Source organism: Rhamphochromis sp. 'chilingali', assembly GCF_963969265.1.
Source record: "Rhamphochromis sp. 'chilingali' genome assembly, chromosome: 6".
NCBI classification, from domain to species: domain Eukaryota; kingdom Metazoa; phylum Chordata; class Actinopteri; order Cichliformes; family Cichlidae; genus Rhamphochromis; species Rhamphochromis sp. 'chilingali'.
The window spans coordinates 30,876,658-30,895,657 of NC_137933.1; the positions used below are offsets into that span (position 1 = coordinate 30,876,658).

At 39.3% G+C, this 19,000-nt stretch overlaps 1 protein-coding gene across 3 annotated transcripts in view; it reads left to right on the plus strand.

Moving 5' to 3' along the window:
- The first annotated feature begins 2,176 nt into the window (after window positions 1-2,176).
- Window positions 2,177-19,000, plus strand: part of trpm7 (transient receptor potential cation channel, subfamily M, member 7) — a 139,904-nt gene continuing 123,080 nt past the window's right edge. The window contains exon 1 of one of the 3 annotated variants that reach the window (XM_080883992.1): window positions 2,177-2,498. In XM_080883992.1, coding sequence (XP_080740118.1) covers window positions 2,496-2,498 — 3 coding nt within the window. In that variant the 5' untranslated portion in view covers window positions 2,177-2,495. The remainder of the gene's footprint in view (window positions 2,499-19,000) is intronic. The other 2 variants (XM_080883993.1, XM_080883994.1) reach the window with 2 other exon arrangements.

A 19,000-nucleotide genomic window follows, 5' to 3' on the forward strand; every position in this document is an offset into this window, starting at 1 on the left:
TTGGGGTTAGTATCTTGCCCAAGGATACTTGACATACAGACTGGAGGAGCCAGGGATCGAACCACTAACCTTCCGATCAGTAGGTTAGTGGTTTGTCACAGTCATTAGTGCCCTCACTGACACACAAAACAAAACAACGACTACATAACAGACTAACTACACACTCCACACTAAACCTCACAAATCTCTCACATCTCAAAACTCGCTATCGATATCTCTCTGTCTCTCTCTTTCACTTGCTCGTTCTGTCTCTCTGCCATCACTCCTAAAACCTTCCCCTATTCCTAAACAACCAAATCCCACGCGTTGACTTTTTAAAAAAGAATTGGTCGACATGCTACATTTTTCCACCAGTAGGAAAGAGGTGGCTATTTTTTTTCTTTAGTGTTTTTGTGCTGTCCTTAGAAAATGCTTTAAAAACAAAAACACACAAAATGAGACAATAGTATTTAGAAAAAAATGCTTATATATTTTTTTTTTATCTTAACTCTGGATTTAGTGGTCTGTCATTAAAATTTAAAAACCGGTGTATACTTTGAAGTCTGAACTTTCAACACAGGCTGAAATAGAGACTCAGCGTGGCTGCAGCTTATTGGAGCTTAAAGTCATCTTAAATCAGTTATGTGATTTGGAGGTGCTGTGTGTCCGTGGACCCCAAAAGGTTAATAACACTCACCTTTATTCCATTTCCAGAGTGCACCAACCAACCACCTGTGTGAAATAGGGCTGGGTATTGTCACTGATTTCTACGATCGATTTGATTCCAATTCACAAGGTCCTGATTCGATTCGATCCACGATTTTGATTCAATTTGAATTGGGGAAATTTTGTCTCAGACAGTCAGAAATATTATAATTCTGATCATTTATCAGTACTGACACTTGTGAGACTTCATCAGAGGTGTAAGCATCACAGCAGATGCCAAAGTACCATGTCAAAGTACCTGAGGATAAAACAGAAAAACATTAACGAGATTTTTCTGGCCTGGCTTTTTATAGCAGATATCCTTAAAAATATTCTGCAGTAGAACAAAAACAAAAGAAAACCATGCATCAACATATGAACATTACCTGATGCTGCTGAAGTGAAGCAGAGCAAAGTTACAGAGGTTTGATTAGAGACACAGCTAAGTGTTTTGCAATGTGCCATCATTTTAAAAAGTTTACATTTCTTCTGCATTGAACAGCAGAAATGGCGCTTTCTTGTCGGAGGTCATTAAAAAAACACTGGCCGACAGCGCTGTACACAACGGTAGACAGGTGGGTAATAAGAAAGCAAATAATGCAGAAAATTTTGATTTTTAGATGAGAAACTGTTCTTAAAGTACACTTAGAGAGAGCTGTGCAGGAACTGTGATTTTATTGTGGTGGAAGCAAAACAGCAAAAGTAAGAGGAAATTATCAATATATTCAGTTTTAGAATTTATAATCACTTTTAACTGTAACTACGCTCAAAGTGCTTATGCTATCTTATTTTAATAAACAACACTGTCATATGCAAAACTAGAGTAGCACTTGTGGTGGCAAGAGATGATTTTAGGATGGTACATGCCACCCCATGCCACCCTTCTAGATCCACCCCTGCCCTGGACCCGGTTCTTCCTAGTGATGGTAAATTTGATTCTTTTTACTGAATCGAGTTTTAATGAGTCACTCACCAAAGTGAATTGGATTTTTGAGTCATTTGATTCACTGAGTCAGTTGACCAGAGAGTGCAAAAAAATGTGTGAGATGTGTGAAATGTATGATTCAGCACAGGAAGGGAGGGGGTGAGTAGCTCAAATGTGCTGTTAGCATTGTTAGCAGAGCGATGCTACTGTGAACCAAGGAGCTATTGTTTTGATGTGAGCTTCTACTCAGGGTTTTTTCTTCCAGTTCAGAGCAGAAATTTTTTTGTTAAGATACTGGATGTTGTGTTTTTCTCCACAATTTTAATTATAAGCTAGATATATTGCTGCTAACAGCAACAGGGATGAGTCAGTTGGGCTTGTGAATCATGATTCATGAGTCAGTAAAGTGATTCTCGAGTATTGAACAATTCGTTCATGATTCGCGCATCACTAGTTCTTCCTGTGGAAAGGGAGCTCTTCCGCCCCAACATTACCAATGGGGTTGTAGGGTCTTTATCTTAAAACGTCTCGCGACAGTTGTTAATACGGGTTTGCACTATATGAATAAAACGGAATTTAATCGCTTTAGCGTACGTCGTCACCTTGTGGCGTCTTCGTAAAAACAGAGGAAATAAAACAAAGCGCACATGTGGCTGCTGGCTCCGCCTCCGCCACGTGACAATGAGCTGGCTGAGTCAGCCGGCTCGTCATGCAGCGTCAGTCTGGAGTCGCACAATTATGAAAAGGCAACCTTCCGTTGGAGCTGCACCCGAAGCGGATCTCTCCAACGTCTACCGGGCTTTCCTTCCAAGGCTAACTGAGAGTACCGCTGATAGATGGATAAAAGCCACGACAGAGCTCTTCCTGAGTCTCAACGGTGAAGAGAATGGTATGTGAAGCTCTCCGGGTGGTCAGCTGCCACCCCTGGGTTTTATGTTCTGGTTAAATTGACGCGGAGGATCATCGTGACTGATCGAGGTTTGAGTGGCAGGTTCCCCCAATGCATGCTGTCTCCTGCCTGGTCAGGTATCCAGCTGGGGTCGCGGTGACGCTTTGCCGTTTTTCCTCTTTAATCGCTGCATGGCTGTTGAGTTGACACATTGTAACGTGAAGGTAGTGTGCGAAGAGCGCACAGTGACACATCGTCTAGCAAAGAAAACTCCAAATCACACACGGGCGTAACGTTAGGAGGCTAAATAGCTAGCGAGCTAGCGCTATACTAAGCTAACAAGCTAGTGGAGCAGCAGCAGTAGTGGTAGCTGGCCGATATGAGCAACGCTGTCTTTGAGCTTTTCTTCACCTCACGATCATTTAGACCTGATAATATCAGCTAGCACTTGTTTAAGACGTTTCCTTTAGCTGTCTCAGATGTCAGACAAGACACGCTGTCATTACCACCAACAAGTCAATGCAACCCTGAGTGGCTGCCAAGTCTGCGCAGACGTGCCAGCGTCAGGAAAAGTAAAGTGGTGTTGAAATGCTCATTTTATTAGCTCAGGTTTTGGTGAAACGCCTGTATTTCTGCTCATGTTGGGCTGGACCTGAACGTTTCAGGCCTGTTGCAGTCATTGTTGTGGTTTTATTCCTGGAGAGAGTCAGAGAGACAGGGAGGAAAAATAACATGGAATTGGTTTAAACAACTGGGTTCGAGCCGAGCGCGTGCGCGACGACTATTAAAAAGTCGTCATCAATGGAGTGTCGATTCTAGGATTCACCATGGCAACCGTAGAGGAGAATGATGTCCTTGGTAACGTCCGCTGGACTTATATCTGTTTGCGTATTTCTCTGAATATACTCGTAATGTTTTTCGTGCGTTTAAAACCTACAAGGACCCTCCAGAAAGTATTAGGGTCACATAAAAAATATTTTATTGTCATTTCACCTGTACAGGGAAATTGTATGTTATCTTAATTCAGACATCAAAGAAAAAAAAGACTTAAATAATCTACAACAATATACAAGATATTTTACTTTTATATTCTATGAGCATTGATTGCCAGATTGATTCTCTTAAAAAATGTGTTTATTGTTTTTATGTCCTGGATCATCTGCTAGCCTACGCTCAAACAGAAAGTGTCCACTGTTGGGATTCATCTTTTATGATGATCCTGTTGGTTTTTTTGAGGTAATGGGAACTGTAACGATCTCCTAAGGAGGGCGTCTGATGATCTGCTTAAACCCTTTCGTCTTTGCAACTGAAGCTGTCAGAGTAGACACACACACACACACACACACACACACACACACACACACACACACACACACACACACAGTATGTTAATATGCCCTCTTAGGAGCAGACGTAGAAGGACATAAGCAGTTTTTGGGTAAGGTGACTCTTTCTGGTGATCATCACGAAGTAAAGTATGTGTTGGTTGTTTTTCAGCTTTGCAGTTTTTCAGTTTTTACTCTCAGATTTTCTGCTTTATTTTCAAAATGCAAATGAAATATTTTTTAAATATTTTATTGTAGAGACTCTAATACTCCGTTTGAGGGTTTTGGCCTTCCACCAAAGAAAAATCACCAGGACTGTGATTAAAATATATTTAACCAGCATTTTCTTAAAGTCCAGTTTAATTTACCGAACTTAAAACATCTTTATTGTTAAAATGCTAATGATAAAAGGAAAACATTGTCTTCTGTTTGCCAGAAAAACGCTATAAAATTGTCGGTCCTACACACCCTAAAATACCGTTAACATGTTAATTACAATTCTGTATTTTTTATATTACGTATTTAATGATTGGACTGCAGTATTAATAATAAGCCTGTTAAATTATACTGTCACACCGTCAGCAGCATTGAAAGTTTTCATTCCTGGTTTTGGTCTTGCTTTTACCTTTTATTAAAAAATTTTTTAAGTTCCTCATATTTGTATCCAATCATAGTTTCTTCGTTTTGTAAGGAGAAAAATAATCTACACCAGGGATGGGCAATTATATTTTCCAACGGGCCACATCAGAAACTGGAACTGTTGTACTGTGTAAGTTTACAAAGAGATAATATTGTTAAGCTGAAGTCAATTCTGCTCAGTATTATTGGTCCGACCCTCCAGAACAGTCCCGAATTCTCTTGTGGTTTCTTGGGAAAATGAATTGCCCATCCATGTTTGTGATTTTCATCTTATTGCGCATTGACGTATTAAAATAATACACCTTTGTATGACTACCTAACATGATACAGATGTTTATCATTAGTGATGTCAGATATCGAAAATTCTGTTTTGGAAAGAAGGGGTCAGCACAGAGACTACAAGCCCATTATCATCAATGGAGCTCCAGTGGAGAGGGTGCAGTCCTTCAAGTATCTTGGTGTTCACATCACCTCAGACCTGACATGGGCTGCCCACATTCAGGTCCAGACCAAAAAGGCTAGGCAGCGCCTGTATCACCTACGACAACTGAGGAAGTTCAGGGTCTCTCCAAAGATCCTCAGGATTTTCTATACAGGCGCTGTGGAGAGCATCCTCACACAGAACATGACATCGTGGTTTGGGAACAGCTGTGTGAAGGACCAAAAAGCTCTCCAGAGAGTGATCCGTACAACAGAACGCTGCTGCAGGATTGCTCTCCCCCCGCTTCAGGACACCTACACCAGGAGATGCCGGACTAGAGCAGCGCAGATACTGAAGGACCCGTCCCATCCTGGCAACAAACTGTTCCAACTTCTGCAATCTGGTAGAAGGTTCCGCATCTTCCGGGCAAGGACAGAGAGACTCAAGAGGAGCCATCCGTGCCCTAAACACACACACCCGCCCGCTCACATCATCTATAATTGACTGAGACAGGACTCTCTTCCAGACACTCTAAGCCAAGGCACAATGTACATTTCAATTCCTTTAACTTTAAATATGTTTATATTGTCCATCCTGTAAAATAGTCAGATGTCTATTCATATTAATGTACAGAATTCACCTGCTAGCTGCTACTACTGCACATTCACCCAGTGTATATACTATATGTATGTATATATAGATATATAATGTTCTTCCTCTACACCCCCCCCCCCCCCCCCCCCCCAATTTTTTTGCACATGTCGAGGAGCGTGTCAGACTACATTTCACTGTGTGTTATACTTGTATAACTATGCATGTGACAAATAAAGAACCTTGAACCTTGAAATGTTAAACTTTCTTCTGTTTCAGGCCCCTGGTATATTGACAGAATCTCCACTTGTCTATATACACAAGAGCTGCCTTAATGGTCTTGCCATCCCCTCAGAGAACTCGTTGACAGTCTTACTATTTAAATTATATGTATTTGACTAGGAATAAAACCCCACCCAGAGGTCCTAATCATGGAGTAATCAATTGTCAATAAATTATTCTCAGCCAGTATTAGTACAGTTGCGTTAAAATAGCAACCTGGCTGATATTCATATACTTTTCTTTTGTTCCTGTCTTTGATCCAAGGGGGGGGGGGAATTATATATTTATTTATATATATATATATATATATATATATATATATATATATAATATATGAAAAACAAACAAAGAAAAACTGTTGTCATGTCAAAACTGGTCTAATGTAATGGCTAAAAATTATACCATATGTTTTCGTATTCAGCTTTCCATACTCAGCTTTGATTATTATGACTACACGATTTGGGTACTTATAGTAAACTTCATGTAGTCATAGTTGTTAGTTTAAATTATACTCAAAACAGTGAGTTTAAATCTGCAGGTAGGTGATTTGGCACAATGACTTTGCTGTACTCTGAGAGCAGTGATATAATGTAATGCAAATTAATTTGGCTTTGCACTCATCATGTCCGACAGCTGCTGATTTGATAAAGAAGACCTTCCAGCAAGCAGGCTGAGTGTTTTACCTCTTTTTGGAATGAAAAAAACATAGTTTTCTGCGTTTTGTCATCAACAAAACCAAGAGTTTTCACTGAACGTGCTGTCTGGAATGCTCCCTTAAGACTTGCCCAAACATGTGTTTGCAAGTTGTATTTTTTCCTGTCTGTAAAACCACGACCTCCCTTTTTTCCAAGAACTTGATGGTACTTCTCGTACTTTTCCTGTGAAACAGAATGACGGTAAAGAGAAGAAGTGAAGCAGAAACAGCTGTGAATTAGCCTTGTCCATAGTTTTGTTGGTACTCAGAAGGGAACATTGACTATATCAACACAGATATGCTATGTCCTTGGATCTTACCTGTTTGAGAATGGTTTAGTTTAGGAGTCATTGAAATGGTTAAAAATGTCATCCACGATTTATAAACATCCATGTTACATCTACTTTTATTTATCTACTTTTATTAATAATAGTTTTTTTTTTATATCTACACTGCAGCTGTCTTTAACTTGTAAGTTTTTTTCGTATAGACTGCTTGATGTCCAGTATTGCAGGAAATAGTCTGGTGAATTCACTACTAGTTAGTCTGGTTTAAGAAGATGACCACTATTTTCAAATGTAGGACCAAAGCTAAAGTGAAACATTTCTCCTCCATGTTAGAAAGCACAACTTAAGGCAATGTCTTGTCCTGATTCTACTGATATTTTAGAGCTTTGTGCAAAAGCAGCTTGAGATTATAGTAGCCTGTAGTGTGTCTTTTACCCTTTACTTTCCTCAGTGTTGGCCTGAGCAGGTCACACGCTCCAGCTTACCTCTAGATGATGAATTCTGCTGTGCTGCTACTCTAAACAGTGCAATTGTAACTGTTAGTTTGAAACAAATGCCATTTCATTATAGACGTGAGCTCAATCTCTGATAGAGTTTTGTTATTGCTAGTAGCAGACTGTTACGTAAAGTTAGGTGGTTTAACTTTAGCTTCAGTTTTGGCTTAGAGCTGGTAGAAAATGGTTTTGCGTCACTTTGTTATGGTCTGCAACAGACTCGAGCTGTATTTGTGTTACTGCATGTGTGTTTGAGTCTGCTGACTGACTTTTGAGTTTATCTCACACTACATTTGCACCACACACACACACAAAAGCACATTTGAAGATGGCAGATAATGTTTTTTCCACTGGCACAGCACTGTGCAGGGTTTTCAAACTCAAAAATAGTAGCAGTCACAACTTGTGAATTTTTGTGAATGGAGTGTTTCTCTGTAGTATCCAGCTGACTGCTTTCACTCGTGTCACTTGTACAGCTTGTGGCCCATTTCTGACTTGTGGGTGCTCCAGAGTTCCCCGAAAGAACTGCAAGATAGTTCTGTTTTTACTTGTACAGCATGCTCTTTATTTATTTATTGGCTTTTAATACACCATTACCTTGGCACTGTCCCTACTCTTGTTTCTGCTTGAACCGTAGTTTTCAGGGGTTTTCATAGCTATCTGCATCAGATGTTGAGAAGGAAAGCTATCACATGCTTTAGTGAACTAGGTAATACAGCTTTCTGGGTGCAGCACTCAGGAGGCTAGCCTGATGCTACCCCTATATCCGCCCCATGCAGTGCAGTCTTTCAGAGCTTTGCCCCAGAGGGCATGAATGTGTGAGCTGTTGAGTTGTCACACTTTGGTCTCATGACTGTTTGTACTTTTGTGTGCTGCTTTCTGGCAATCTTATCTGAAGGCTTTAATGAACCTGTTCTCTCCATTTTAATAGTCTTTTATAGGCCAAGTTCTTGGAACAATAACATATGGCAAGGATTGCAAATTGATAAGAGCTGTCATAGTTAAAATAAATGTCCCGTATTGTGCTTCTCTTTTAATTGAACCAATATATGATAACAGATTTTCAGATAACCACATTATAACTCTTTTGATTGGGTCTGTTAGTTTAGCAGACTGTATAGTATCTGGGGTTAAACGCGGACATTTTAGTGATTCGTCTTATAGAAAGATGTAAAGTCTTTTTTTCTGGAGGAAATTTACAGCTCTCCATTTTTTATTTTACACATAAGGATAAGCTATTTCATATGATTATCCAGACTTAAGAGTGATGCTGGCTGCAGGGTAAAAGCTGTTTCTTAGTCTGCTTATCCATGATTTGTTGGACTTGTAGCACTTGAAAAAGTGATGAGTCTCTGAGAATATTGATGGTTCTTACTAGGCAGCAGAATAAATCAGACTATATACTATGTTATTATATTTATTTATTTAATTAATTTTTTTTGTCCCAGGCAAAACCATGGCCACGTAACCTAATCCTAGAGCTGGGCGATATAACGATATGTATCACGATATAACTTTTACTCGATAGAGAAATTAAGCTATCGCGATAGACCTCGCCGCTCTTGTCCTCTTAAAAAAAAAAAAAAAAAAAAGGTCAGCCAATCCAAATTAAGTAGCGCAGAGCCGAACCAATCACAGCCGCAGCGTCACACCGCGTGACTTGTTACGTACAGCACAAGTGCCAAGCCGCACATGTGTTTGTTTGGGAAGCAGCCAGCGGGTAATGGAGCCAGCGCGTAATGGAGGAAATGAGTGTGCCGAATAGAAAAATCAACCGAGCGTGACCGAAGAGAAAACAGATGATGGTTCCAATGCCGGAGAGATTGTCGAACGGAAGAGCCATAGAAGTTCCGTAGTGTGAAGGTATTTCGGCTATTTCAAGTCTGACAAATACAATAAACTGGTGCATGCGTCACACTATGTGCCACGTTATTGTTTCGGTGAAATGAATTTCTACAATACTGTTACTGTTAATTCTACTCTCTGCAGTGTTTAAATGCTTACATATACACACAGTTACTGTCCCTCCACACATACGACTCGGTTCTGCTTCTATGCCCCAGCTTTGTTTACTTTTTCCCACCGAGGCTTCTAGACTTCTGATTGGCCAATATTTCTGCACGGTTAGGAATCTAGCGCCACCTGCTGCTTTGGCATGTTCATAGCAGCGTTTTCCTTCATTTCTGCCTTTATGTGTGGACGGGATTATTTTTTAAAACGAAAACGGAAAATCTCCGTTTTCAAAAATACCCGTGTACGTGTGGACGTAGCCTCAGTCTCTGACTGGAAGCGCTAATTCGTCATTCGGCTTTTGTCAGACTAAAGTAACTGTTAAAACTGTTTGAAAAGCTAAGCTATACAACAAGGAGAGATTGAGAATTTCCTTTTAGTTCTCAGTTTATTTGATATTGACAAAAGTTAGTCAATTTTGTTTGTTCTTCTGTAAAACAAACTAAGATTTATTTTTAGAATTAATATTTTGTTTCTAAGTGGAATTGACAATTTAGTCTGTTTCGTTTGTTCTATTTTGAAACTTAAACGCTTTAGCGGCTGCCTTTTGTGTAGTTTGCAATATTTGCCTTTATTTATCTGAAAAAGTCTCATGTTCCTTAAGTACATCTGCCCTGTTGAATTTATTATGGGAAATAAATATTTAAATAAAAACAAGCTGCTGATTATTTCACATTTTACTTGTGAGCAACGGCACATTTAAATCTTACAAATATAGTTATTTGGCTTATATCGTGATAGATATTGTTATCGCCTGAAATGAAAAAAACATATCGTGATATGAAAAAATCTCATATCGCCCAGCTCTAGCTAATCCTCGTGATATCTTTGAACCACTCTCACTGTGTAACATAAGACCACTGTTTTAGAGCCATGGCTTTTGTAATGATCCTACAACTAAAGATGGCCTGCAAGAAATTTTCATTGTCAGAAACTTGGGATGACGTCTCACCATGTGACAGCTACAACAAATGTATTAAATAAATGAAATCCAATAAATGTTGGAAGCCTTGTTTGTATGGTATGACCTCATGATTGCACCATTGAGATTATAAAATGGAAACCAATATTTGAGGAATTTCAGTTATATGTTGTAGCATATGATTCAGTGTGCGATGCTCTTTTACTCACACATACTGCACCTAAGGATGGGAATCAAGAACTAGTTCTTGTAGAGATCCAGTTCCCAGTACTCTAATTCCTTGGAAGTGTTACTCTGCTTGCCTATTGATCTCCCTGATTGGTTCTTGCACACTCACGTCGATCAGTTGATATCAGTTCCTGTGTTGGAGGAGGAAACTAGTGGAGCAGTCTCCAGTGTGGATATGGACAGTTCTCTTATTTTTATTGCACAAAAGAATGAGAGCACGATGGTAAAGTGTAGTCTGCTCCAGGACAGAAGCAGCTGCATTATACGGTTAACACAACTTCAGCTCTTCGCAAACACCTGCACAGACATCATGCTAACGGTAAGCTAGCCAAGTGAGACAGTGTTTCAGATTATTTTACATTGTAACATGAAAGCAATGTTACGAATACTATAACAAATGTCTTTCTCCTGGCTGTAATTAAATAATGTACTGCTTTACTTTTAAGAAAAATGTTCTGTGTAATATTTACTTAAGCAGTGACACTAACACTAATCACAACAAAGAGCGGAAATACCTCCAACATGCACAAGCGTTTAACCACGCAGTATGTAATTGATTTGCACAAACTTAATGTCTTTGATATGCTGCTTAGAGATGGTGGTGGATCTCAAAGTGGAGCCGATAAGGGAATCGATAAGTGATATCGATAATGGAATTGGAATTGCTAAATTCTTATCAATTCCTATCACTACTCACACATAACACATTGTATCCAGATTTATTAGATCTGTGTTGCGCAACGTGTCTTGCGTTACATTGCTAAAATTGTAGACTGTAGTTGCCTTACACAGCAGCACAGATGCTGCAGCTGGAGCTGGGAATAAAAGCTGACAAAGTGATGCAGGCTTATCAGCAGCGCTGCTTTTAAGGTACAAGTAGAGCCGACTATAATTAAATTGATGTACTCTATAAAATCTATGTGTCGTCTATGTTATCTCACATTGTGTATGACAACTTTAACACTGCCATGGTTGTAACTGCAGGAAAAAGACTGAAATGGAATCAAGTAAAGAAAAGAGGACAATAAGCACTGTCCTCTCTTAAAAGATCAAGAAGTTAATACCAGAAAGATTTCAAAATAACTAGATAAAAAAAAATAAAATGAAATAAAAGCAAACTTCTTGTTCCTCTTTATTGTTTTTGATTGTAAAGGAGGTCTGTTATGCTCATTTCCAAATGCTCCTTGATTTATTTTTCTTTAAAATATACTGGAGTGGCTTTGCATAATTCACAGTTCAAAATAACCATAATTTACACTGGGCACCTCAGAACCCACTGTGTTTTTACTCCTCTTCCTTTAAGCCAGCTTTCTTCTGATTGGCTACCTGACAAGGCCATATTGGGGATATCTGCTTTCGTTGGTGTCATACAGAGCCAAGAGGAGACGGGGGGGAACCTCTCAAAGTTGTAACTTTTTGCTGATCTGGATTATCCTGCCCTATCCTGCTCTGGCTGTATTTAATGTGAAAATCTGCCACTGTAACAATGGACAGAAAACACACCCAAAAAATAATAATGCTAATTGGAGATGAGGTGTGGGAGAGGAGTCTGTGTAGGATTCCATTCTTGTTCTATAAATGCAAGGCATCAGTTAATTCAAAGTGCTTCACAGACTTCATTATTCAAAAACTAAATTCCACAAGATTTTTCCTTCTATTAGTCGATTAGTCCGTGGTAAACTTGGACAAGGCTCTCTTACTCATTTATTTTGGACTTGCCCCAAATTGTACAACTATTGGTTGGACATCTTTAAATGTTTTTCTGATATGTACAACTGCACAATAGAGCTGGACTCGATAACTGCATTGTTTGGATCTTCCTCTTCCCTTTTACATCTCAGCTCTGCTGCACAAATGACAATTTTGTTTGGAATGGTAATTGCTAAGACAATCCGATTATTAAGTGATGATGTGACGAATCCTACTTCCGGGGATAAAGTAGTCTGCATTTAATATGGCTTTTGTGTTGTTAACATGTTTAATGCTTTGTACAGGGAGTGCAGAATTATTAGGCAAGTTGTATTTTTGAGGAATAATTTCATTATTAAACAACAACCATGTTCTCAATGAACCCAAAAAACTCATTAATATCAAAGCTGAATGTTTTTGGAAGTAGTTTTTAGTTTGTTTTTAGTTTTAGCTATTTTAGGGGGATATCTGTGTGTGCAGGTGACTATTACTGTGCATAATTATTAGGCAACTTAACAAAAAACAAATATATACCCATTTCAATTATTTATTTTTACCAGTGAAACCAATATAACATCTCCACATTCACAAATATACATTTCTGACATTCAAAAACAAAACAAAAACAAATCAGCGACCAATATAGCCACCTTTCTTTGCAAGGACACTCAAAAGCCTGCCATCCATGGATTCTGTCAGTGTTTTGATCTGTTCACCATCAACATTGCGTGCAGCAGCAACCACAGCCTCCCAGACACTGTTCAGAGAGGTGTACTGTTTTCCCTCCTTGTAAATCTCACATTTGATGATGGACCACAGGTTCTCAATGGGGTTCAGATCAGGTGAACAAGGAGGCCATGTCATTAGTTTTTCTTCTTTTATACCCTTTCTTGCCAGCCACGCTGTGGAGTACTTGGACGCGTGTGATGGAGCATTGTCCTGCATGAAAATCATGTTTTTCTTGAAGGATGCAGACTTCTTCCTGTACCACTGCTTGAAGAAGGTGTCTTCCAGAAACTGGCAGAAGGACTGGGAGTTGAGCTTGACTCCATCCTCAACCCGAAAAGGCCCCACAAGCTCATCTTTGATGATACCAGCCCAAACCAGTACTCCACCTCCGCCTTGCTGGCGTCTGAGTCAGACTGGAGCTCTCTGCCCTTTACCAATCCAGCCACGGGCCCATCCATCTGGCCCATCAAGACTCACTCTCATTTCATCAGTCCATAAAACCTTAGAAAAACCAGTCTTGAGATATTTCTTGGCCCAGTCTTGACGTTTCAGCTTGTGTGTCTTGTTCGGTGGTGGTCGTCTTTCACCCTTTCTTACCTTGGCCATGTCTCTGAGTATTGCACACCTTGTGCTTTTGGGCACTCCAGTGATGTTGCAGCTCTGAAATATGGCCAAACTGGTGGCAAGTGGCATCTTGGCAGCTGCACGCTTGACTTTTCTCAGTTCATGGGCAGTTATTTTGCGCCTTGGTTTTTCCACACGCTTCTTGCGACCCCGATGACTATTTTGAATGAAACGCTTGATTGTTCGATGATCACGCTTCAGAAGCTTTGCAATTTTGAGACTGCTGCATCCCTCTGCAAGATATCTCACTATTTTTGACTTTTCTGAGCCTGTCAAGTCCTTTTGACCCATTTTGCCAAAGGAAAGGACGTTGCCTAATAATTATGCACACCTGATATAGGGTGTTGATGTCATTAGACCACACCCCTTCTCAGTACAGAGATGCACATCACCTAATATGCTTAATTGGTAGTAGGCTTTCGAGCCTATACAGCTTGGAGTAAGACAACATGCATGAAGAGGATGATGTGGACAAAATACTCATTTGCCTAATAATTCTGCACTCCCTGTATTTTCTTCTATTTAACCTCAAAAAGCTCCTAAAACAGTCAGTGATCACCGTTGACCTCCCTCGGCTTTTATTACCGCTAATCATTTATTTAAGCTCAGTTTTTAAAACCTTACGATGTAACTACAGCACAGACCATGCAGCAGTATATGAATGACTAACCTCGTATTGTGGATGGATTATCTCAGTTCTCCTGGCTGAAGTTTGGTCCTTTTTTACAGCATCCTGCCATGCGATTACATTTGTTCCTGACCACTGAGAACCCTCACGTTGTGGTGGACCACTAGAGGGCTCCACTCACACCCAGTGTATAGGAAGTGTGTTCCTGTGTTTTGTGGCGCGATATGCGCAGTTGATGTTGGAGACGAATAAAGGAGTGTGAACTGAGAGCTCTGTGTTGTTGATGCTTACCTCCACAACGTTAACTTTTATCGAGTGGGAAAAAAAGTTAGCTTGTTTATATTATGCTAACATAGCTGTGTCGCTAGCGGTCACATAGCACATCTTTATATCAGAATCAGAATCAGAATCTATATACCAGCTAGCCAAACTTCAGTAACCCTACAAACATCACTGCTGTTTAGTTTTCTGTCTTCATTTATGTTGGAAGTGATAACAGAGCTGTACGTTTTAATTTGTTTCCAAAACCCCGCAGTCAGGACATGCTATATTGTATTTAGATGGAAGCTAGCGAGCTAACTTCCTGCTAACTTCTAACTCCGTTAAATGTCAAAAATTCCGTTTTCATGGATGCCTGGATGTTAAACTCAGTTGTTACACCTGGTAGAGCAGAACGCTGATCATTTTATTAAAGATGAAAGACTTAAGACAGTGTTTTAACTCTCAGTAATGCCACAGTGATCATTTGATATATGGACCTGCAGCAGAGTTTAGGCCCAGACGGGCTAGTGACTGCTCTACTGCATATGGAGAGAATTAGGTGTACATTAGAGGACAAACTTAGTAAGTTTTTTTTTTTTTTTTTTTTTTTTTTAAATGTGTGGCAGCCATTTTTAGATCATGTATTCAAACAAAGTTCTCTTTGATTGATAATTCAGTCTACCACCCTAGCGTTTTATTTTTGTTTCTTGCCAGTGTTGAAGTAGTATCTTTGCTGATGCAGTGTAATCTTTTGCCTTATTTGTGTGTGTGTGTGTGTGTGTGTGTGTGTGTGGGGGGGGGGGGGGTTGCCCTTACTGTTGTGTTGTCTGTTTTGTTTTTTCTTTATATGAAAAATCTTAATAAACATATTTTTAAAAAAAATTCAGATTTTTAAATGTCCTGTCCCTACAATTGTCCATTTCATATGTAGTATGATCTAAATTAATAATTAGGTCTCAAGATTGTGTTGTGTACCTTATGAGTTAATCACTTCAGAGATCAGTAGTCGGACAAAAGAAAAATCTCCATGAGAAGGCCTAAGCTCACTGTACCGTGGAGGATGCCCTAGATCTGATGAGTCGCAGATCTGTGGCACAGTAGTAGTTCTTGTTAAGGGAAGAAAAAAATCATATCTTTGGGTTAAGTCTCTAAAATAACATTTTTAATTGGCTTAAATCCTGAACCATATTTATGTCTATTACAAATGGTGGGAAAGCTCTTGAAATTATATTTCTATCAGCACATTTGGTAACAGCTTCTTAAATCAAACATGGAAGAAAATAAAATGGCAATAATTAATCTAGGTCTTTCTGTTTGTTCTGAGAACAGCTCTTGCACTGAAGTGCTGACCTCGTTGCTTCCACTCTTTTTAATGGGTAATAGAATTGCCAAGCCAGATGTTATCTCACCCTGTATTGCGTCACTCAGGGCCAGAGGAATGATGGGTTGACCAGCCAGCCTTGTAACATTGTTGGGAAAAAGGAGCAGGGGAGAGGAAGAGCTCAGCTGGCAAGGTTTCTGGCTGAGGGGTGACAGATGGAAGATAAAGTGACAGTGCACAATCAAATTTGTGTCTCTCCAAATTAACATATTAATTCCCCCGGTTGCACATAGCTGCCCATAAACAAAACTCACAGTATCTAACACTGCTGAGCTGAACAGGATAGAAAGGTGCTGGGTCAAATTTTCCACGTGATCGGAGTTGTCATAAAAACCCGGGGCTCAGAAAGAAGCCAGAGAGGAAGAGGGAGGGAGCGAGGAAGTGGGAGAGTAAGAGTTGGTGTGTGTTTTTTGGCAGCGTCTGTGACGCTCAAGTCTTTTGTTGTCTGACATTTTCAGGTACCATGGTTACAGGTTAGCAGTCTTGCTTTTATCTGCCTTATTAACCCTTTGTTAGATTGTATTGGATCAAAAAGACAACGGTTTCAATGCATTCCTCCACATCACAGAAAGAGACCTCTGTTTATTCCTCAGGTGTGTCTCACATTTGTTACTAGTTCAGCAGATAGCGAGACTGAATTGGATGTTGAGCACTGATTAGATGAGCGATTCTGTTAACCAGTGGGCAGTAAAGAGCAAATGACCTGCTGTGCAGGTAGAAGGTGAAGATGAAATCACGCAGCAAAGTTTGTGAAATGTAAACCATAATCTGTAAACCATGTGGAAAAGTTTCAGTAAATATGGGGAAATGTGGCACCATGCAATAAATATGGCTTTAATTTAAATGATTACAATTATAGTAAATGCTGTTATTAAAATAAGGTAATCCAGATATACTGATTATTAGATGGCATTCTGTTTTTGCATCACATCATCAGTTTTGTTCAATCCCAACTAGGCTGGGACATGTTCAAGGCTCACTAATGTTGCGTTTACATGTGCCAACTCTGATGTCATCAAAGCCCTGAAGCCATTTATTCTAGTGGATGTGCACAAACCCATCAACTGATGGGTGTGGAAACTCCCATCAGTACTGGTATAGGAGTAGAAGCCATTAATACATGAAGCAGTGTTATCATGAAGGTGTTTACAAAATTGTTCCTTCATTGATTATTATTATTTTTTAAATAAATGTGTTTGGAGGGGATTAGGCCAATAATAGTAGGAAAAAAATGGAAAAAAGTATTGACATCAGCTACTAGGGCTGCTCAATTAATCGAATTTTAATCACGATTACGATCTGGGCTTTCAACGATCATTAAAAATGACTGAGCCGATTATTAGCCCCTCCCTCATGCTTTACTCTCGCGCTGCTCCGTGTGGCAAATCAAGCGCACTGCTCTGCATTTCGAACACCCGTCACAACAATTAAGAGGACCCGAGGGAAGCTCGGAGAGCTAAGCAGAAGTTATTTGGAGAGGAGTGGACTGCCGTTGGTTGAAAAGAGAGGTAAAAAAACCCCAAAAAACTTCAGTGGTGTGGAAACATTATGGGTTCGCGGAGTCAGACGTGGATCAAGTAGACATAGTGTGTAAACTTTGCTATGGTGTCGTAGCTGCACCACAGAGCAACACTGCAAAGTTTACATTTTTCATTTATTTCTTATATTGCAAACATTTGCACTGTTATCTGTATTTGCACACTATTTTATATTATTTTTTAAAGTCATTATTCAATACATTGTTATTGTTAACCCTTTAAAGCCGGTCAGAGCAGCATGCTCGTTTTGTATAACTATTTTTAAATCCCTGTAGAACCTGAACCGCTAAGCTAGCACAATAATTTTTTTTCCATATGAAACCAGAGGAGTTGTATTTACATCTTATGCCATCAGCTTGTCCTAGGTCACGGTTTCCTTCCACATATAGCTTTGCAAAAATTGCATAAAAAGTGCTTGCAGGAACAAAAACATAATATTCCAGAAACACGCTTTGCCGATCCGATCAGCTGTTCTTAACACTTCCCACATTGAAAAAGACGTCAACACGAACTATCGCAAATGACGTCATTTTCGCGGAAAATGTAGTTTTTTACTTGTAGGCCTTAGAACTCGAATTGCACAGCTGGAAATAGTTTATTTTGATGCACATGCACATTCTTTGCAAATTTGCATCATAGGATTGTTTTTTTGTTTTTCCTGCAGTATATAAAAATTGCTGTATCTCCAAAAATAAAACTATGAAGACACTCAAAATAAATTTCCTGTTGTTGTAAACTATTTTTTGCAACTTTTTTGTATTTAAAGTTTTGAGGGATAAACCTCTTAAATTTCTCCAAGTAGAAATATATGTAAAAAAATAAAACAAAAATGATTTTCAATTTTTTTGTAGTTTATTGCACTTTTTTGCAATTAATGTAGTTACTATGAACTTAATACATACACATTTTTAAAATATGGGCTATAACAGTTGTATTGATGTATAGCAACTTAAAATGCTCCCACAAATGGCACTACAGCATGTAAAAAAAAAAAAAAAAAAAAAAAAGCAGCTCTGGCGGACTTGGTTCTATGGTAGATCTTAAAGGGTTAAATAAATATCGTCAAATAATCGTGATCTCAATTTCAGTGAAAATAATCGTGATTATCATTTTTGCCATAATCGAGCAGCCCTATCAGCTACATTAAAACCAGAGACATTAAAAAGACACGTGTTACTGAATAAAAATTTATAGGCGAAAGGTGGTTGTCCTGCTCCTGGAGAGCCAATCAACACATGAGCTGGTCTTGTTTTGCGCAGTTGGTGTTTGACAGTTTCAGCTATGAGGCGGCAGTCATATCGACTCCTTATTGTAGTAAAGAACTGTGCTTATCTTTTTTCTCTGCTTAGTGTAACTGTAAAGATATTGCAACTGCCAGTATATGGTTGTGTGTCCTCTTATGATGCGTTATTGCTGCATTGCTGGCAGATATTAGACAATAGTCACTACTTTTGCTGGTGCTCATCACTTGAGGAAAAACCGAAAGCTAACCATCTTGTGGTGAAGAACAAATGACTCAAAGGGGGTAAAGTGTGTTTTAACTGTATATGAATACGTAGACAGGCAAAGCTCCCGGGTCTAAAAAATGAAGCCAGTGCAGAAGAGTCTTAAACCTGCATTCTTGTAAATGCCTGCAGGGGGTGACTCCTATAGCAGCACGAATATTGTGAAGAATTCTGAGGAAAAGACGGTGTTATCTTTCTTCCATTCCCTAAATAAACTCTTACCTGATAATTGTATGGTGTCAGTCACTAGTTTC